This window comes from Eptatretus burgeri, chromosome 3 (assembly GCF_056783735.1).
Source record: "Eptatretus burgeri isolate ZD-2024b chromosome 3, Ebu_testis_v1, whole genome shotgun sequence".
NCBI classification, from domain to species: domain Eukaryota; kingdom Metazoa; phylum Chordata; class Myxini; order Myxiniformes; family Myxinidae; genus Eptatretus; species Eptatretus burgeri.
Genome location: NC_140963.1, coordinates 119,980,834 through 120,003,579, shown reverse-complemented (window position 1 = coordinate 120,003,579; position 22,746 = coordinate 119,980,834). Strand labels below are relative to the sequence as shown.

General features: G+C 46.6%; 1 protein-coding gene across 1 annotated transcript in view; it reads left to right on the top strand.

Annotated features, from left to right (window-relative positions):
• LOC147030845 (acidic leucine-rich nuclear phosphoprotein 32 family member B-like) overlaps positions 1 to 22,746 on the top strand; it is a 61,901-nt gene that overhangs the window by 18,146 nt on the left and 21,009 nt on the right. The window contains exons 2-4 of the mRNA XM_085875364.1: positions 3,979 to 4,128; positions 17,743 to 17,865; positions 18,019 to 18,193. Of these exons, the coding sequence (XP_085731490.1) occupies positions 3,979 to 4,128; positions 17,743 to 17,865; positions 18,019 to 18,193 (448 nt within the window). The remainder of the gene's footprint in view (positions 1 to 3,978; positions 4,129 to 17,742; positions 17,866 to 18,018; positions 18,194 to 22,746) is intronic.

The following is a 22,746-nucleotide window of genomic DNA, read 5'->3' as shown; positions in this document are numbered from 1 at the left end:
TCTTCCTTGTCATGTTTTGTTGCACCAATTTTCCACTGGAATTTTGGAAGTGTGCCCTTTCTGTGCGAATCGTGGAACGCTGTGTCGTGCATGTGTTGGATGCACAGGACTTGTTCCCTTGTTTAACTTTTTACATTTTATATTTTTTGAAACTGGGTTTTGCTTTTTCTTTTGTGAAATTTATTTATGGTTATGCTATGTCCTCTGTACGTAAACCTGAAACTGCGTTGGATAAGTATTTTTGATCGCTGAATCAAAAATGTCAATTTTTAAAAACCATAAAAAAGTAGGTGGAAAGTGGTGATCTTTCTGCTTGTAATATAATTTTAACTTGCAGAACTTTAATTCTCAAATCCAGCTGGAGTACCTACACTGTCGCCGGTATAGGAAAGAGCAGGATTTTTTTTGATAAATGGTGTGAAAAACGTTTTGTTGTGTAACAAATGAAACACTTGTTTTTTACCTTTTGATGTACCGTAAATTCGGACTATTGGCCACAACTTTTTCCCTCAACTTCGACCTCTGCGGCTAAAATAATGATGCAGCTTGTTTATGGATTTTTCCGATGTTGCGGGTTTTCCCGATGACGCGTTCAGGCTAAATCAAGTTGTTGTCGTCAGTCTCCAGTCTATATCGAGATTCACATTAGGTTTCAAAACTGGTTTTGACTCTTCGTGAATTCAAAACTCACTGTAAAAGTGTGCTAGTGATAACTGTTTACGGTTTTTTTTCCTCCAAATTTACACACGGCCTTTACACGCATGAAACATTCAGTTAATCGCCCTTGCTCAGACCACTTCCATCATGCCGAAAACACGACGCAATGCTTACGATGCAGCTTTCAAATTGAAGGCGATCGAACAGGCTATTGAAAAGGGAAACCGAGCTGCTGCCTATGAACTTGGAGTGAATGAATCCATGATCAGACGTTGGAGAAAGCAGAGGGGTGAACTTTCTCGCTGCAAAAAGTCAACAAAGGCTTCAAGAGGTAGGAAACGCCGATGGCCCGAACTGGAAGACGAACTTGAAGACTGGGTTAACACACAGAGAGTGGATGGTCGGGTTGTTTCTACTATTCAGATTAAACTCGAAGCAAGATCAATCGCTGCAGAAAAGAAAATAGAAGAATTTCAGGGCAGGCAGTCATGGTGTTTCAGATTTATGAAACGCAAATGTCTTTCTGTCAGAGCACGAACGACTCTCTGTCAACAACTCCCTCCTGATTTCGAAGAAAAGATCGCAAATTTTCGGAACTACACGCAGGAGAAAATATCAGAGAACTTCATTGCTCCCCAGGACATAATTAATATGGATGAGGTCCCTCTGACCTTTGACCTACCTCTCAATCGGACTGTAAACAAAAAAGGCGAATCGTCCACCTGTTTAAAAACAACTGGTCACGAGAAAACCAATTTTACTTGCGTCCTGAGCTGCACGGCATCTGGAGAAAAACTTCCACCAATGGTCATATTTAAACGCGTTACGTTGCCAAAGGAGAAGTTTCCAAAAGGAATCGTTATTAAAGTGAACAAGAAAGGGTGGATGAATGAAACGCTAATGAAGACGTGGCTCACTGAGTGCTACGGCAAGCGACCGAGAGGGTTCTTCCACCGAAACAAGGCCATGTTGGTTTTGGACAGCATGAAGGCCCACATTACTGATACCGTAAAAGAAGCAATCAGATCGACTAACTTCATCCCAGCAGTGATCCCAGGCGGCACGACCAAATATCTTCAACCTCTTGATCTTCTTCTTCTTCTTTCAGCTGCTCCCGTTAGGGGTCGCCACAGCGGATCATCCATTATGATCCGCATAGTGATTTGGCACATGTTTTACGCCGGATGCCCTTCCTGACGCAACCCTGGTCGCCTCTTACGACACAGGGATATGGTACACCTATTTTAACTGGGGTATACACCGGCCCAGTATACTGGTACTCATTTCGCCGACCTCGGAAGGATGACAGGCTGAGTCAACCCCCTGGTGTATTAATTCAGTGGCTCAGCGGGGCTTGAACTCAGGACCTCTTGGATCCCAAGCCGCTGCCCTAACCACTGCGCCAACACCAGGCTCTTCAACCTCTTGATATCAGTGCTAATTGTGCTTTCAAAGTAGCACTGCGTGTCAAATGGGAAACATGGATGACCAGTGGCGAAAAATCTTTCACCAAAACTGGACGTATGCGACGAGCAAGCTTCGCGGAGGTCTGTGAATGGATTTTGACAGCGTGGGGAAAAGTAAAACTGTCTACGATTGTCAACAGCTTTCGCAAAGCTGAACTCTTGTTTGTAGCAGACGACAGAAAAGCCACCACCTCCAGCCAGCAAGACTCTGATTCATCCGACAGTGAAAAAGAGGCTGGGGTCAGCGATGCAGCCATAGCAGAAGAAGCTGTGCTTCTGTTGTTCAACTCCAACACTGAAGACGAAGCTTTCAGTGGAAATGATGATAATGATGACGAATAAATGTGACTACCGGTATTTTTTGATTGTGTGTATTATTGTGTATCTTTGGTGTCGCTGTATTTTTATTATCTTGCCAAAATGAAGTTTTTGCAAGATATGTTAGTCAGCTTGTATGTATTTTTTTTTTCGTTTGTTTGTTTGTTTGTTTGTCTGTAATCACGTATAAAAAATTCTGCAGATCACAGTTATCATCGGAAATTTTTGTAACCGCATATCAGAGGCCTATGGAGGTCCCTTTCAGTGCACAAAATTTTGAAGGTCAAAGGTCAAGGTCACTTTGGCGCAAATCAGGGGAGTCGACGAAACCCTTATTTTTTGAGTAATTTTGATCGGATCGTCTTCAAACTTCATGGGAATATAGTTCATGGTCTGGCGCTCAGCTGATTAATTTTTGGTGGCGATTGGCCTTGACCTTCATATGTTTTTTTTTTTGTTGGTTTTTTTTGTTGTTGTTTGGTCTGTAATGATGTATAAATCACTCTGCAGAGCACAGTTATCATTGGAAATTTTTGTAACTTCGCATATCAGAGGCCTATAGAGGTCCCTTTCAGCGAATAAAATTTTGAAGATCAAGGTCAAAGGTCAAGGTCACTTTGTCGCAAATCAGAGGAGTCGACGAAACCCTTATTTTTTGAGTAATTTTGATCGGATCGTCTTCAAACTTCATGGGAATATAGTTCATGGTCTGGCGCTCAGCTGATTAATTTTTGGTGGCGATTGGCCTTGACCTTCATGGTTAGTGCCTGAGGTCAAACATATTTGACCCCAAGGTCAAATTTTCAAGTTTTAGGAACCATATCGTGTAGTACCTCAAATTGAACACCTCGATGAGTGCTTTCTAGATATGTCAAGCTTGAGACGACATGACGTCATTTGGTGACGTTATGAGGCAAAAGCATATTTTTCTTGGTTACTCTGTAGAACAATTCTCATCGGAATCTCTCGTAGGCAGATATTCCTCAAGGAGTCGCTCCTGGTGGATAGCAGCTCTGTTCACTTCAGTGTGACCTTAAAGAAGTCACACGTGGTCACCTTTTGGCAAGGTTTATTTTTTTTTTTGCTTTGTCACTGAATTTGTGCTTTGCGCGCGTCTGACAAGTTTCTGTGGCTGTCGAGTTTCTCACTTTTTGTGGCTAATTTTCGGACGTTTTTGCGCTTGGTTTTTTTGTGCAACATTTGCGGCTTGTAAACCAGTGCGGCTTATGTGTTTAAATTCCAGATTTTTTTTTTATTTAGGGGATGCGGCTTGTATAACGATGCGCTCAATGGTCCGAATGGATTTGCTTTTCATGTTCTGTTTCCTGAAAATGTTTCCTTAACATATGTTTTCTTCATTTTGCAAATGGTTTGTAAAATGTATTTTATACTTTTGGCATAAAATGACAAAGTCTCTCCTCTCCTCTCCTCTCCTCTCCGAAGCGACGGTTTGTATTTGCTAGTATTAAATAAACAAATAATATTGTTCTCCCTGGTATCATAGTAACATTGTTGATGAGGTGTTGTGCTTTTGCAGATAAAAGAGCTGGTTCTTGATGACTGTTGCGCTCCAGGAGGAGAGATCGATGGTCTCTCAGATGACTTCAAGTCTTTGACATCCCTGCAGCTCAGTGGTGCCGGTCTCACCAGCCTAGCCAACCTGCCACGGCTACCAGCTCTCCGCAGGGTTTGTACAAAATGCTTAGTGCCTGACCTGATAATGTACAGAGACATGACAGAAGTAAATAGACACCTTAAATTTATTCATTTCATCTGCATAATTCAGTTTTACTCAGTGATTTGTGATAATCGACTATTTATTTGCAGAAACTACTTCCTGGGTCTTGTATGACAATTAACTTTGCCGTGGAGTCAGCTCAGGACCTTGTTATTCCATTTTCTACGGTCGATCGGGTGATTGCGCAATTCACCAGCGAAGGCAAGGAATCCACAGCTTCCCGTTCTGGTTGACCTGGGCCCTCAGAAAGGTGTCTTCGAGCTGTCGAGCTGTCAAACGGTCCATTGAGAAAACTCCCTGTTGCAAGGCAGCAGATGTTGCAGAGGAGGTCCATGTTGGCTCAAGAACGGCCGTGTGGTACTTTCATCATCTGGGCTATTACGGGAGAGCAGCAAGGAGAAAACCTCTTCTTCGACCAGCCAACATTCAAAGGAGAAAGAAGTGGGCTGACAAGATGGCCAACAGACCCTTGTAGTTTTGGAAACTGTCATTTTTTTTCAGATAAGTCCCAATTTGCTCAATTTTCTGACGGTGGACGCGTATGGTTCTGGAGACTTCCCAGTCAAGAGTTTTATTTGAACCCATTGCAGCCAACTGTCAAACACAGTGGTTTTTCAGTGATGGAGCAGTCTGGAGTGCTGGTCGGTCAGAGCTTGTGGAGTGTGTTAGTAACATAAACACTACAATATACATTTATATCCTTCAGGATGGATGTCTCCCTGTCTTCTCCACTAGTCAGATGGTCAAAAGCAACACTGTTCATGGAAGATGGAGCTCTATGCCACACTGCAAAAAAGACCAAAGAATAGCAGGACAGAAATGGGATCTAGCTACTTCCATGGCCCAGTGCCATATATAAAGAGAGTCTGGCCAACTGGCTAGGCAGGTGCCATATTGCATCCTAGCCAGCCTGATTCTGGCGATGTGGGAGCATACGCGTGGCACGATATGAATGGGCATTTTCCTTCTTGCACAAAAGTAATGGGAGTTTTGACTTCAAAATTTGAGCTTTGCTCGAAAATAAGTCGCTCTACAAGATGGTGTATTCTGAATGCTGATAAACCCACCCCAAAATAACTGAGGTGGCATAATACCAAAAGTCGCATACTGAGGACGGACGAATCAATTTCTTGACTACAAGATTTCTTGTCTGAATCTATGGAAACCTGTGTAGCGCACGAACCAGAGGCTAGAAATCTAGCGCAAAATTGACCAGTTCAGCAAAGCCAACCATGGTTCGGAGAGCTCCTCAGAATGAATTAAAAGAAACGTGACCCAGAATTACAGAGTACAAGATTCATAAAACGAAAAAGTACGGTAGACGGCTATAGATTGCCAGGACGGTAGACGGCTATAACCGCTATAGCAATAGCGGTTATAGCCATCACCCGTCCATAAGGGGTTAAAAGTCAAAACCATCTTCGGTTCTTCTTCATATGACTTGACCCCTTCAGGACGGGAGGTGGCTATAACCACCAGGTGGTTATGGCCGCCTCCCGTCCTGAAGGGGTTAATACGAACAACTGACACCAAGCTCAGTTCTACTTAATTTTTTTTAACACGCTCTCATTGCCGCGCTCTTGCTGCCGAGTTGACTGGCAGTACCAACTTTTGCCTGGCTGACACGGATTTAATTTTATGCTTTGGAATAGATGTACAGACGCACAGTGAAAAACTTCGTCAGTAGCTTCGTTTTCAGATCGTGGCAGTCAGGAATATCAACTGAGAAAGCTGACAGTTGATGGACAAGTTTTTCAACCAGGTTATTCCCATTCAACTGGTCCTGCACCATCCTGAACTGCTTCTCTCCTTCTCTGAACAGCTTGAAATCCTCGTCACTGCAATGAGTCAAAGCGCCTTCATTGTACTCCTTCAGTCTTGTTATCGCTTCCCGACTGCCCTGCGAAAGAGACTTTCGGCGGTCCTCCCCAGTTTCCAGGCAAGTGGTGCAATGTGTCCAGGATTTGGAGACAGAAGAGATACAGTAGCCAGCCAGGTAATACAAGCTGGTTTGGGCTTTGCTGAGAGGATCAGGAGGCAGTTCTCCAATCAAATAGCTAAATGTGTCCTCGTCACATTCGTCTGGTGTCGCCGGTTTCTCTTTCGGAGTGTCGAGAAAATCCGCTAAAATGACCGGTTATCCTCGAGATAATTACCGGACGCGGGACACTTCAGAAATTACGCCACCGTTATGAGCTTCAGAGCCTGTCGGAATTCCAGCGTGTTTGGGACAGGATTCTTGAATCTGACGCACCCAAACAGGTTCTTGAGGCAATCCTGCGTGAGTCTGGATGTGAGCACAAAGCGGTGTCCCCTGGCCAGCAGTTCTCTCTGTGTCGAGCACAGACGAGGCCGATAACATGACGCCGGATTGCCACGGCTTGCACGATTTGCCACATTCTATCCCTCCAAATACCACCAGCGTCTCTTCAAGGTGCCGGATCGCCTTCTCGTAAGCACACGTATTCGCTTTGCTGAGCGCGGTGGCGGGGTGACTGCTGGACATCAGGTCGAACCAGAATTGATAAACCTTTTGCGTGAAGCCTGGGCAGAAATCCCACAAGGGAAAATTTCAGAACTCGGTTCTGTGTCTGAAAGAGTAAAAGCATTGAAATCTCCCAAATACTAGTATATGTATTAAAATGGATAAAATATACTTCAAATGGCCAATAAATAAATTCCTTTATAATCATGGTGTCTTTTTACTTCTGTCATGTCTCTGAAGCTAGTTCATAATATTCTTGCAATTTCATCCATAGTTCCATCAATTTTGCTATTTCAAAACTTTTGAAAATTTTTCCTGTTTTGTTTGAAATGTCATCTTCTTCTTTGACAATCCAATTTTCTTGAGGTATTGGCAGGGGGGAATGGCTTTGGCCCAAATCTTTGATGAACAGGTTGACAGGGCCAGAAAATTTGTAATTTGTTCAGGGAGCTGGTGATAACTCACCTACTCTTCCTGAATGACATCATGGGATGTTTAACATCCACCAACAACCAGTGCTATTTCCTGGGTCCTCCACCTTAACATACATTTGATGAAAGGTGTGCACACACTGATGCATTGCCCTGCATGCAAAACACCAGGGTGACAGCTCATGCCTGGTTCGAGATTTTAACCCAAGCTGGATGAGTGCCTTAACCTCTAAGCGTGTGCGTTTGTGCCATATCTTTTAACATGAGACGGCTGGAGGATTCTTTCCGAAGACGCCGAGCAGAGGTGAAACTGCACCCACGGATAATCTACCACCGTGTTGTTTCACTAATCTCACCGCATGCTTGGCTTGATGGGAGAATTTACTTGCGCAGCTCAAAATACACACAACTCATACAAAAGCAAATTGTTTTAATAAATTCTGCGATGGAAACATGAAATCAAAGGACACAGGTTACCAGATGGCTTGCTTAAATAGATGGTAACAGGATATCGGTTATTCTTAGCACTAATCTTATCACAAGCAGACTCAGTCAGGAACACAGAATGAAAGGGACATTGTGCATAAGTGTGCTGTGCCTTTCCTGAAGCTCTGAGGGTGTGATGCAGGCACCTCGATCGATCTAGTCTTGCCCTTCACTACATAGATACTGAAACGCAAAAGAAAGTTACCACCTTTTAAACCATTAAATATCAACAATAACACTGCGTGTAGTAAATGTGTGAACTTATTTGTGGACAATCGTGTCCTCACTGTCAGACAAAACGGTCACGGATGGTCACTTGAACCTTCAATGGTCACTTCAGAGCACAGCTGTTGAACAGCCGTTTTGACTGTCAATGATTAGCCAAGGGGTACGGGATGATTTTAATGAGCTGCACGTGATGTCTTGATATTGGCTTTAAAAAGGCCAGTGCAAAATGGGTATTTCAATCAACATGCCACGATTGTCAAGGGATCAACGGCAGTGTGCCTTGGGCATACTGCAAGGCGGATTGAGCTACCGTGAGGTGGCACGTCACCTTGGCTTTTCACACCAGACGCTATCGGCCCTGGTGCACAGAGACACCCTCCACAACTCTGCAGATGACAGACCTCGATCAGGGAGGCCAAGAGTCACCACTGCAAGGCAGGACAGGCAGATGGTCCTAAGTCGGATGGCTTCAGACATTGAGGACTGAGTGGGACAGAATCCAGCAGCAATTCATCCAAAGACGAAGGCAGTATGCACCGACTATGCACTGCCTGTATCCAAAACAATGATGGCCACACACACTATTGAAAGGGGACTGACATTACACCCTGTGCTGTTCTGTACTGTAGAACAAACTTGTGAGATGGTGTATCTTGGTCAAAAACTTGACATTTCATCAATAAAATGCCAATGTTTCAATTAGCAATTGTTGGTTTGTTTTATTTTGAACTGTTACAATTTTATTACATTTCAAACAAGTGGTAAGTTTCTTTTGCGTTTCTATATATATATATATATATATATATATATATATATATATATATATATATATATATATATATATATATATATATATATATATATATATATATATATATATATAGTGTTGTGGTTACCAAATTCGCAAACCACCATTCAGGTCCCTTAGGTGAGGTATCTCGGTAAGTACATGTGTAGTTAGGCCCAAACCCGTTGTCTAGTGGGAATACATGTCATTTATGCGTGCTGCGACTCTTCAGGATAGCCGTTTTTCTTTTACTATCTTTAATTTGGACCAACCGCCATTGTTACCACCACCAGTCACAACATCAACCACCAACCACAACGCCGCTTCACCACAACCGCCACGACCTTCACGTCACACCTCGCAACCGTCGCATCACCACCGTTCTTGCGCCGCCTGTGGGTACCGGTGTTGGACTCGTGCAGGGCGCGCGCCGAACAGCGTGTACAAAATCACGGATTTTGTGCTTCAAAAACGGATCAAAAACGACACACGCCCACTTTTTGCCGTCCAATCGGTGAGCGAGGGGCGAATTGGCCCCGCCCCCAGGGCGTTGGAGGGCGATCGATATATGCAAATTTATGGATCAAAAAGCATTCACGCCCACTTTTTCTCGGGCCAATGGGGAGCGAGGTGAAAGGTCGAAGGGAGGGGGTCAAAGATGAGAGGGCGAAGCCACGGGGCTGATAAAAAGGACCGTGTTCGTCAGTAGGAGAGTAGGAGAGTCGAGAGGGAACAGAGAGTCAAGACTTCGCGGGCGGTGGAGTTGGCAAGAAGGAGCTGGTCGTCGTGTGCGTTGGAGTCGGAACGGAGGGGACGGAGCTGTGGAGAGGCGGCGAGGGCAGACGAGGGGGTGCTCGCGTCGTGCAGGGAGCTGCACCCCAGGGAGGCCGACAGCGCGACCTGGCCGAGGTGGAGACGCTCGTCGCGGGACAATAAAAAAATCCTCTATACCCCGAGCATCAGCAACCCCCTCCTGTTTCCCCCCGCGCTGAGATAGTGCGACCAAGGGGGCCCCTTTCCCACCCCCTACCAGACACTGCCCGCGAGGCCCGCGGAGTTGAGGCACCATCGCCGCTCCGCGTCTCATCACCAGACGGGTAGGCCCGACCCGGTCTCGGCCTCAGGCCCGCCTCATCCTTGAGGGTATTCTTTTCCTTGGTTTTGGGTATGTGTTGTCGGCGCCGTCTGTGAAGTAAAATTGTATAAGTGTTGCCGTGTGCTCGGTAGTCGGATAGCTCTGCATTGTGTTTCTCTTTTATATTTGCTTTTTGTGTAAATTGAATTGTGCTTTTCTCTTCTGTGTGCTTTTGGTGGAATTGAATATGTGTGCTTTCCGTTCATCGCGAATAAATGTGCTTTGTGTTTAACTGTTTCCCGCTTCGCTTCGTCATTTCTTTCATTGAATCCTCATCTTGCTTCACGTAAAGGGTTGGTAGTGGGCTGAATACGCCTGGTAATTAATCGAACCGTCGAGGTCGACGATAACACCGCTCGGTTATCCCGATAGTACGGAACGGGTCGCTTAAGTGGCCCGTGTCCGAAGTCGACCTGCGGCGAGGTGCGATCGCCCGGTCTACCCTCCGCGTGGGTACTTAGGTAGGTCGAATTTGGCGAGCAACCCTATCCCACGCGGGGGCTGATTGGCTCGATCGCGGTGAGACCGAAAGGTCCACCCGTGACTGGTTCCCGGCGTTAGTCCGAGAGGGTCACGACTGGATTGTCCGTCCGGTGGGCGACGTGCCGCGATTCGAGTTACGTGGCCGTCAGCACGCCGGCGGGCGCGAATACCGCAGCAATATACTAGGTGAATGCACCCGGCGCTGCCTGGGTTCTTTTTGAATGAATTTAATCTTCTATACATATGTCTGACGTGAGCACAGTATCAGTTCCCTATTGGGCCATGGCAGTCATAGGCTAAGGGGGTTGGTGAGGGGGAAATACACCCCCTTCCCCCCCCAGCCGAGGGGCCTTGCCACATAGCCTATAACCTTCCCGGGGCCCATCCCGACATTTTTTTCCAGTGGTTCGCTCCTATGTTTCAGCTTTCAGGAGATTAGCGTGTGCAGACAAACAAACAAACAAAAACTTAAAATCATATGTTAGATATATGGCATTGGCTCCATGTCAATCGGCTGAACTTGAAAAATTAATGTTACAAAATCAGGTGATGACGTCATAATTCGGAAACCGGAAGTCGGAAGTACAATTCTTTTACATCGGGACACTTGCGGGTACATGTTCTGTCAGCATGTGAAGTTTGGTGAGGATCAGTCCAGTACTTTTCGCGTGCATAGGTCACAGAGAAACACACACACGTATATATGTATATATGTATATATATATATATATATATATATATATATATATATGTATATATATATATATATATATATATATATATATATATATATATGTATATATATATATATATATATATATATATATATTGTTGCGAACGCCCACGTAACTCTAATCGCGGCACGTCGCCCACCGGACGGACAATTCTGTCGTCACCCTCTCGGACCAACGCCAGGAGCTAGTCATGGGTGGCCTTTCGACCTCACCACAATCGTGCCCATCAGCCACCCGCGTAGGATAGGGTTGTTCGCCAAACTTGACCTACCAAAGTACCCACGCGGATGGTAAACCGGGCGATCGTACCTCGCCGCAGGTCGACTCCGGACACGAGCCACTTGGGCGGCCCGTTCCATACTATCGGGATAACCGAGCGGTGTTATCGTCGACCTGGACGGTTCAGATTAATTACCGGGATGTTGCACCCACTACGAACCCCTTGCGTGATGCAAGATGGAGGGTCAATAAAAAGGAAAAGAGACGAAGCAGAGCGGGAACAGTTCAACAAGCAAGCATTTTATTCACACGCACACACAGACAAGCACGTAAGGCATGTATTTACAATCATACAGTAATGCACATAAAGCAATTAAAACAAAAGAAACGATGCAGAGCTACAACCGAATACGCGTACACACGGCAACACTTAAACAGGTCTACTTTACGAGACACGGCACCACAAGATCCATACAAAAACCCCGAAAAAAAATGGTGACTTCCCTTTGGGCCGTTGAGTCCGTCGGCGTGGTCGCGCCTGGCCGCGACTCCGATCCCTGGCGTGGTAGGTGAGTCCTCTCCGGCGTGCCTCGCGCCGGCACGGACGGGGTTACCGGCGCTATCTCAGCTCGGATAGAAAGGGGAGGGGGGGGAACGTTGTTGCTCGAGGTCGTGGTGTGGGGAATGGCAGACGCTCCGTCCCGCCAGCGGGGTCTCGGGACCGCACCACAGAAGATCAGGCCAGCGGCCACCACGAAGAGGAAGAGAAGGAAGAAGACGAAGATGGCAAGAGCACCAAAAGCGGTCCGCCCGTGTCCGACTTTAATAGCCCGGGGCTCCGCCCTTCACTCCGCCCCCGTTTTCGGCTCCACCCTCCTTCGAGAGGGTTCTCAAAGAGGGGCGTTCCCTCTCCCCGACCGCCTCACGCTGGTCATCCACCAATCGGCGCGAGCTGCCCTCTCCTCTTCCTTCACACCAAGCGCGGGGAAAAATTGGTGGGAAAAACAGGCAGGAAATCCTGCGCATCCTCGCAGTTCCCTCCTTTGCGCCTTTTGCCGTTCAGAAGCGGACGTAGTGGCAAAGATGTAGTAGCGTAGATGGTGGAGGTGGCGTGGTTGCAGTGTGGTTGGCGCTGTGATGGGGATGGCGTGGTTGTTGAAATGTTGTGTGTTTGAAATAAAAGATAGAAAAAGAAAAACGCCTAACTCAAAGCGTTGCAGCCCAGATGGATAACATAAATTCCCTCGATACAACGGGTTTGGGCTAACTACACATGAACCTATGAAGATATCTCACCTGAGGGCCCTTTATGGTGTAATGCGAATTTCCACAGCCGTAACACTACCCCCTCCCCTTTTTCCAGACTCGTCCCGAGTCGTCAAATTCTCGTGTGCCATCACGTGTAGTTCTCCCCTTGTACGTTTTCCCTTCGGATCCCTTTGTGCGACATTCATGGTATTCGTGTCGCCAAAATAAATAGTCTGAGGGCTGAGTAACTAACTAAACAAACCCACTCACTCAGACGACTTAAATAAAATTGCCGGCGCTAAGACAGACATGCCGAGGCGCACTCATATTTACAGTACATCTTAACACCTTAACTTACAATTTACACTAAACCATGGCCCAGGATCAATGGACTCTGCAGGGAGCAAAACAAAAGTCAACGGTGATCCGGCGCACGGGCCGCCACTGCAGGCCCGTGTTGTAGCTGCCAACAGGACAGTCCTCGCAAACTTGCAAACTGTTGCCTTCACGATGATCCCGGCGCACATGGCAATGAACAAGGCGCGGGGAAATCGAAACGGAACGGGGGGCAAAATGAATGTGGGCAGTAAGCATGGCATTGCAAAGGTGAACAGGCAAGGCATGACAAGGCCGCTGTAGCAAATACAGCCGGCAGATGATCCGACCGGCACAGGCCTTGAAGCAAAAACAGCTGCAGACGAAGTTGGCCGGCCTCTCACCGTGCAGGTTGGTGGAGGGAGTGCGGAGGTGCTGGCCACTCAGAAGGCGGGCTCGGACCTACCTACCCATCTCCCTCCCAACTATCGCCTTTGCCTGTCACTGCACATACCCACTCCCTTAATTTGTCAAAAAACCAATTTAGCCCCAACTTATTTTTTCGTTGTTTTTATTTTTATTTTTTTATTTTTTTACTTTTCCCCACTATAAATCGTCCCCGAACCCCACCTTATCGTCCTTGTTCAGCTAACCTATCGTCCCCTAGCCTACTCCCAACCCCTACATTCCCTTCCCGGAGAGGAATATGGAAGAGCTAGCGTCCTGCGTCGAGGCCCAACTCAAGCCTCAAGATGGCCTCCCCAAACTTCAGCGATCTTTACCCAAAGTGGGTCCAGCGGCCCACAACGAGAGCGAAGGAATGGATGGTGCGGAAGGGTACACTTCCTATCTACCCTATCCATTTAACTTTTAAACTACCCCGGGGCTTTCAACAAGCGCCTCTCACTTAATCTATTGATTCTCACAACCCAGATTCCCATCGCCTGTGTTGGTGTCCTCGCAATTTCGGGCCTCGCCCCCCAATTTTCTTTCCGTGCCCTCACACGGTCTCATGGCTGGGACGCGTGGCTCCCTTGGCAGGCACTACCCTCTGCCGATTCTCCAACGATGGCACCCCCGGGCACTACACTGCTTCCGAGCCTACCAGCTCCCTAAACACTGGGGAGTGCCCTCCATGGCGACTCCCCTGAAACGCTCACGTGGCAGGCTGGCTTCCCGGGCCCCTTTCCGAGGGTCACCCGCGCCCACGACACTGCTCATGTGGCAAACAGCGCCCCGGGCACCCGCATCATGCGTGCGCACTCGTGCCCACTACGCTATCCCGGCCCCCCATGGGCCCTTGGCCTACCGCGGCCGACTAGCCTGGTGCCCGAGGTACCCACTCAGTGATACTCACCTTTCGCAGCCACGCTCCCAGCCTGTCAACAGGGCTCCTGCACCCCTCCAAATGGGTATCGAGCCTACATTCCCACCAACAACAAAACGATCTCCATTTTGTCAATTTAACTAACCCAGCTAACTTACTTTATACTGACCCCGGGGTCCCTTGGGCGGGAGTCACTCCTCCCCCCAATCACTCATCGCACCAGGCATTCCCCGTTCGCTCCACTCACACAGACCCGCTGGCCTCACTCACTCACCAAGCACATGTTTCCACTCAACTCACAAACTTCAACACACACACACACACACACACACACACACACACACACACACACACACACACACACACACACACACACACACACACACACCACTGAACTCTGCCATCCTTCTAACTCACTCGTGCTCCCACGTCATCCCTTAAACTACAGCACGTTCCTTTTAACACGACGTAGCGAAGCTACGTCCCCTCTACACATCCAAAGTCTGTTACTGTCTCTAAAAATCCTCTGTTATTATTTCCCATCCTAAATCTGGCCTAAATCCCTCTAACTAATCCATTCCACGGGCCCCATGAGGACTTACCCCTGCCGGCCTGCCCCATGAAGCCGGTCAAGCTAACATTAACTAACAATAAAAAGGAGAAGAGACGAAGCAGAGCGGGAACAGTTCAACAAGCAAGCATTTTATTCACACGCACACACAGCCAATCACATAAGGCATGTATTTACAGTCATACAGTAATGCACATAAAGCAATTAAAACAAAAGAAACTGTGCAGAGCTACAACCGAATACGCGTACACACGGCAACACTTAAACAGTTCTACTTTACGAGACATGGCGCCACAAGATCCATACAAAAACCCTGAAAAGAAAATGATGACTTCCCTTTGGGCCGTCGAGTCCCTCTCCCACGTCCGGCGTGGTCGCGCCTAGCCGCGACTCCGATCTCTGGCGTGGTAGGCGAGTCCTCTCCTTTGAGGCGTGCTCAGGCTTTGAGGCGTGCTCGGGCTTCGAGGCGAGCGTGCGCCATGAAGGCAAGAGAGAAACGAGGAGTGTCGAGGCGCAATCTGCTGGATGAGCAGTCGGTTTTTGGAGGCGAGCAGAAAAAGGAAAGCCAGTGGTGATTCTGCCGGCAGAGAAACTGAACCTGAGCGCGCCCGGTCTGCCTTCTGTGGCCTGGAGAAGCAAGCCAGGGACGAAGGAAAGGCCGGGAAAGGACTGCATGAGGTCTGTCTGCCCTCGGCTGGATGAAAGATGACTGGTGGGAGTCGTGATCTGCTGTGTAGGGGGCGGCTGTGGCTGTCTGCGATCTGCTTCGTGAAGGAGGCCTGGTGAACAGGCCAGGCCTGGACTTGTATGCTGGACCTTGTGAGAAACCAGCTGAAACCCACCATCGACCTGACGGTCTGGTGCATTCGACCTCGCGGGGTCTGAACGTGCGGAGGCCGCGTGCGTGGGCTGTGCGACAAAGGAGGACGAGTGCCGTCTTGCCACGCGGCGTGCTCGAGCTTGGGGCTCGAATCCGTGGACATCCGCTTGTCACGAGCCACTTTCGTGCTTTTGACACTTTCCTCTCGTCCGTGAGGAATCACCGGGTGCTCTGACTTGTCTGCATGCTGTCCATGTCTTGTTTGCATGTCGTTTAAGGCTTATCTCGTTAGGGACCCCTTCGAAACCCGTAATCCGTATCTCCTTAGTTAAGAACGGGTTATAGATTAATTAAAACGTTGTCGTGAATGTTTTGCTTGTGTCGTATTCCCCGATGTCCCCAAAAAATCTGGCTGATTCTTATGAAGTTGCCGCTTTGAATTAATTTGTGCCGTGTCGAGGAAGGATCCGCTCGATTTGGATATAAAAACGAAAATGATTACAGACTTATACACTCCGCTCGGTCTCTGACAAAACCAGTCTGTAACCGGGGTATATTCCCCCAGCTGGTAAGTTCCAGGGGAACGTTGGTATCGCGATTCGAGGCGCGTGGCCCGAGGCCTGTGCCGAACCAGCCGGCGTTATAACCCCGGAGACGGCGGTGCTGTTAAGTGACGCCGAATATTCTACATTTGGCCGTCGAGAGTAGGGTGCGAGCCCCATCACTCGTCCGAATCCTTAACACTGGGGTCAAGAGTCGGGTGCTAGCCCGGCCACCGCCAAATCCTTAACAACGTGTGTGTGTGTGTGTGTGTGTGTGTGTGTGTGTGTGTGTGTGTGTGTGTGTGTGTGTGTGTGTGTGTGTGTGTGTGTGTGTGTGTGTGTGTGTGTGTGTGTGTGTGTGTGTGTGTGTGTGTGTGTGTGTGTGTGTGTGTGTGTGTATGTATATATATATATATGTATATATATGTATATATATATATATGTATATATATATATATGTATATATATATATATGTATATATATATATATATATATATATATATATGTATGTATATATATATATATATATATATATATATATATATATATATATATATATATATATATATATATATATATATATATATATATATATATATATATATATACATATATATATACATATATATATATACACGAGTCGAAATTCGCGAATGCGTTACAAAAGCGTGACAGCCGGTCAGAAAAATCATATTCAAATAATTCCGCTCAATTCGTCACTTCTGGAATCATTTGATATCACATTTTTGGGTTTCGCTCATTATAAACGCTTCCAGTCACTGGGAAACGAAGAAAATATAGAATGTTTGCCAAAAAAGTGGGTTTAACGTGCGTCAGGTTTGACCGAAATATGTGGGGATAAAATGTCGTTTTTCACATAATAGCAGAGATATCACGGCCATTACGGGCTTCTTCATCGGAAAACAATGACGTGTTGTTTGTGCAGTGCCACTAGGCACACGTCTATAGCGTCATCACTTCTGTTGTATCTCTTTCACGTGCGTAAGAAATTGACAGACCTGCATCATCAGTTTCCTCGGGCATCAATAGAGGCAATTCATGCAGATCGGTATACTACAATTACGATGTAATACATATAATTGATATCTTTATTGCAATGCAGTTAAATAGTAAAGCTTATCATCATTTATGCTCCCCCGTGAAACTTTGACGGACACATATTACACACGTGAACCGAGGAAACATCGCTCCGTACGAGCAATTCGTCGATCTTTCCGGCGAAACGTGTTGCAGAACAAAGGATTCTGAACATATTCTCTGGGGGAAAGGCGATTTAATATTCCAATAGTCGTATGCGAGTACGGCTACTAGGGGTATGCAAATGCGTTCTACGCGGATGTCACAAAACTAGTGCATCGGAATCGACGTTTTTCGCAACAAGATATGTAAAATCGGACAAACGATGAATTTCGATGCAGCGCACTTTATTACGGACGTGTCCTACGATATGTAACTACTTAGTGGTAATAGAATATTCGACACTGGGCAAAGGTATCCAAAAAAAGAGGCAAAATTATAACGTACCGAATTCCATGAAGGCAATGTAACGCATTAACAAAATTTTGGTGTGTGTGTGTGTGTGTGTGTGTGTGTGTGTGTGTGTGTGTGTGTGTGTGTGTGTGTGTGTGTGTGTGTGTGTGTGTGTGTGTGTGTGTGTGTGTGTGTGTGTATTTTGTATCTCAACCAGTCTTCTGCAAGTGTCATTCACCCCGCCCCCCCTCTTTCCCCAGCTGGAGCTCTGCAACAACAACATATCAGGTGGCCTCGATGTCTTGGTGGAGCGCACTGCTGCGCTCGTCAACCTCAGTCTTTTTGACAATGACATCCGAGAGCTGAGTTCACTGGAGCCTTTGGTGGGATGGAAACAGCTGCCAGTTATTTCACTTACCTCCTCTGTTTTTGCATCCTACCTATCCATGACTGTTCTGCACCCCTCTGAATATTTTTTTTTCATTACGATTGCTCATCTCTTTCTCTGCTTCTCCTCTCTTTACCTATACCGGCAGAAAAAACTCCCTCAACTTCGAAGCCTCGATTTGATCAACTGTGAAGTGACGTCAACACCAGGTTACCGTTCTGCTGTCTTCGATCAGCTTCCGCAGCTCCTCTACCTGGACGGTTTTGATCAGGAAAACGAGGATGCGCCAGAATCTGAGGATGATGACCTCAGCGAAGATGATGGTGAGTGTTGGTGGGTTATTATTATTTTTTACTCTTTTTTTTTTATGCAGTGATTTAAGGCTCATGGGGAGCTTCGACACATCATATGCAGAACAACGACATGAGTGCAATTTAGAACAAGCCGGGAGGCGACGATGGTTCGCGGACATTATTGAACAAGGCCACGATGGGTAAAATTGAGTTAGTGGAAGCTTTTAAGGAATCCCAACCATAAAAACCTATCTCTTCTGTCAAAATTGACCAAATCAAATCGGATTTTTTTATATGTTGTACTTATGGACATTACGCACAGGTTCTCAGAAATGAATTTGCGAGAAAAAAAAAAATTAAAATAAATAAACAGTTCAAGTTGGCGTGGCTCTGCCCACAAGGGACATGGGACGCCCCTCATACAAAAAGACACAACTACACCATGATATCTAGCTTGTGTCCAAGTTTCACCAAGATTGCATCAAACGTCACGGAGCTATGCTCTGGAGAGAGTCAGACACACAGACACAACGAAAATAGTGGTCACTGCTGGTGCCCGTGAACCAATGAGTTGCAGGGATATTGAAGTACAAAAGACAAGGCAACCATCCTATAGATGTAGAGAAAGTGGTCAGCATTTTGAGCATCAGTCTTGAACCCATATTTCATTGACAAGATAAAATAATCAGAGCTTCTGTAACCTATTCAATATTCATTACATATAACATATAAATAATGTTTCAAGATAAAATATAAATGCAATGCTTCGTGTGTATGAGTATTGTGTATGATGTGTATACTTGTGTATGAGTATTTTGATGCCACTTCAGATAAAGGGTGCTCGAAGCAAAATGGAGTGGGAAGCATCAATGATGTCATGATTTGCATTAATTTTGATTGGTCAGTGATTAGAGAGTTGTCCACTGTAAATACTCATACACAATGTCAGTACAATTTTAAAACATTTATTGAACAAACATTATATGTGCCAGCACAGGAGATCCTGGACAGACAAATTTACTCCAGATCTCTCAACATAACCGGAGAATCTTCGCCTTTATATCGTTTCCAGTAAGGCAGTTTTTTTTTTTAATAATTTTCTGACACTGACGCCAGTTCGCCTGGTCTTGACAATTTCCAGGTAAACCTTATCTTCAGTCTTCTTTGACAGCTCCTGCTTAAATGGTTGGAACACATACTCAAACCCAGACATATTAATCACACAGAATGCTAGAATGACATCAAATACCAACCGTAATGGCCATTAAAACAAGTTTCCATCTTATGTCGGTTAAAAATCAGTCAGCTTCTCCCAAAACTGGGAAGATATTGTTGCGGTTCTCGGAACCGCATGCATACAACAGATAGTTGTCCCGAGTTAGTTATCCCATTATTGTACGTTTAGAAAGTTCCCTACCTTTTGTCTAGCTGGACAGCAGGGAGTGCGTTGTGATGAACTATTAGGTTATCAAATCATTTTTTCCCACTCTTCCTCTTTTCACTCCTGAGGTAAATCTGCCTCGCTTACCCCTCGTCTCGCTTACCACAGCATACCACCGTCTACCCGGAGTCTCGTTTTCCGGGCGAGAAACCAGACATGGGCGGTGAGTCACGTACGCTTAGCACCCAGGTGGGCGGAGTGTACCGGCATCTGGCCGAAGCCTGGCCCAGGAAGGCAGACCACGTGAGGGGTCAGTGCCAGTCCGAATGCCTGACTCGGACGATGACGTCGGATTCGGCATGGCCCTCCGCAAACCTCGGGCTCGATAAAGCACGGAGAAATCCTCCGTGTAAGAAAAAGGAATGAGGAATAGGAAGGAATGAGGAATAGGAGTAATTGAAGGAGGAGTGAAGTGTGTTGAGAATTGTAGAAGAAGTTAGTGTTCCTGCATCTCGTCTCCGCCCACACGATCACGAGGAATGATCTCCACATGACCAAGCTGATCCACCAGCTGTCGAGTTGGACGTCAGGGTTGTCACAATCCCTATTGCTGACCATCCAATCAACTGAGGTCCACCTTCGTTTGTGGAAACACAGGCTGCGGTGAACCGGTTGAAATGGGGTAAAGCTCCAGGGATCTGTGGCATCCATGCAGGAACTTCTCAAAGCTGGTGGAAATGCTGCACTTGTCATTGCATGCAGTTCTGTGCTCTGCCTGGAACACAGGCATCATCCCAACTGACTGGAAGAGGGGCCTTCTGTTCCCTCTCCGGAAAGGAAGAGTGATTGCCAGAACTACAACTACCGAGGTGTGATGCTGTTCTCGGTGCTGGGCAAGGTCTTTGCTGGGATCACCACTGATAGGGTTTGCCACCACCTGCTTGAGCACCAGTGCCCAGATCAGTCTGGCTTCACACCAAAAAGGTCAACGATTGACCATATCCTTGCTCTTTGGGTCCTTAACGAATGCAGATGAGAGTTTCGGCAGGGGCTGCTTGCAGCCGATGTTGATCTCTGTAAAGTGTTTGATTCAGTGAATTCAGGATGCCCTCTGGAGGATTCTTGGTCTTCGTGGGGTGCCACCAAAACTCATCAATCCGATGTCTGAACTATACTCTGGTTCTGAGAGTGCTATGAGATGTGGTGGTTCCATCCCCGACTTATTAACCTCCACCATCTTCGAAGATGGATGGATGGAGGTTACTGTTTTTTTTTTGTTTTTGTTTTTTGTATACCTTGGTCGAGGCTCGTATGAGAGCTAACACACAACTCACAGCAAGGAGGCATGAGACAAGAGGGGCGGGAGTGGAAGGGACAAAACATTGGGGAACAGACAGGTGAACTGTGGAAGGGAGAGGGATGGGCATGGGACGAGGAACATGGCGAGGAGAAGATGGACATTACAGGGACTTTCAGGAAGGAAAGCAGGAGAATTGAAGGAAGTGGGCTTGGGTGGATTATCGGGGGTAGAAAAGATCGAGGATTTGGATGGGGGAAGATAAGAGGTGGTGGTGAACAGCTGTTTTGAAAGCCTGGAGGGAAGAATGGGAAAGAATAGAGTGAGGAAGTTTATTCCAAAGGCGGGAAAAAAGAGGAATGAAGGAGTGAAGATGAGCAGTGATTCGTGATTTTGGTAGTTTTACCAGAAGGGGGTTGTTGGCGGACCTTGAGCGCCCTGTGGAAATGTGGTTGGGACAAATCGCAGAGAGAGCAGGGGGGCAAGGCTGGAGAGGAGTCGGTAGAAGACAGAAAGACCACCGACCAACCTGCGGTGATTGAGTGAGAGGCCCAAAGACTCAGCTTCATTGCGGGAGATGCCAATGATCTTAAAAGCCCTGGTTTCGACAGCGTGAAGTCGAGAAAGGTGGGAGGCAGGAGCACCAGCCCAGAGGGGAGAGCAGTACTCCATCAGGCTACGGACAAAAGCTTTGTAAGTGGTCAGGAGCTCAAGAGGGCCGAGGAAGGACTTTGCACGACGGAGGATTCCCAGTCGGCGACTGGCTTTTGAGGCAAGGTTGGAAATGTGACTTTCCCAGGAAAGGTCATGGCAGATAGTGAGACCCAGAAGCTTGAAAGAAAAGACTTCTTCCAGAGGATTGTTGAGAAAGTGGATGAGGGGGTTTTGTAAACGGTCCTTTCGAAGAGACATAGTGAGAGTGTGAGATTTGTCTGGATTGAAAGACATGTTCCACGTGTTGGACCAGTTTGTGATTTTATCCAGATCTGCAGTGAGCGAAGAAGCTGCTGCTTGCCGGTCTGAGGGATGACAGATGGTACGGCAGAGGGTGGAGTCATCGGCAAAGAGAAATAGAGGATTTTCCAGAGAGTCCGAGAGATCATTGATGAAAACCAGAAAGAGAACAGGGCCCAGAACGCTACCTTGAGGAACTCCAGCCTGCACAGGAAGAGGGGATGAAAAAACTCCATTTAGGGCCACACGTTGACTGCGACAGGAGAGGAAGTCTGCGAGCCATGAGTGGAGATGGCCTTGAATACCATGGGAAGAGAGTTTGGTGAGTAGGGCAGGGTGCCAGACTGTGTCAAAAGCACGTGATATGTCCAGGGATACGGCTCGGATTTCCTGTCTGGCATTGAGGACCTCCATCCATTGATGGGAGAGCAGTAGCAGCATATCCAGGGTAGAGTGACCTGGTCTGAAACCAAATTGATGATTGGAAATCAAGCCATTGAAGATGGTTTTCACCCCTTTCTGATTGTTTGTTTGTGTGTTTGTGTGTGTTTGTTTGTTTGTGAACAGTATTACGGAAAAACTATTCAACGGATTTCGACGAAACTTGGTGGGGGGGTTATGTAAGATCCAAGGATCATGCCATTAAATTTTGGACTTGGTCCCCCCCGCCCCCCCCCCAAAATAGTTAGAGAAAATTTTTTTTTTTTTGCATTTCCACATGTTTTAAGTGATTTCCAACCACCCCAAAAAAATTGTTACCCCCCCCCCCGCAAAAAAAATTATTAGAGTAAAGAATTTTTTTTTTTTTTGCATTTCAACATGTTTTAAGTGATTTCCAACCCCCCCCCCCAAAAAAAAAATTGTTAGAGAAAAAAATTTTTTTTTGCATTTCTTCATGTTTTAAGTGATTTCCAACCCCTCCCAAAAAATTACCCCCACCCCCCAAAAAAA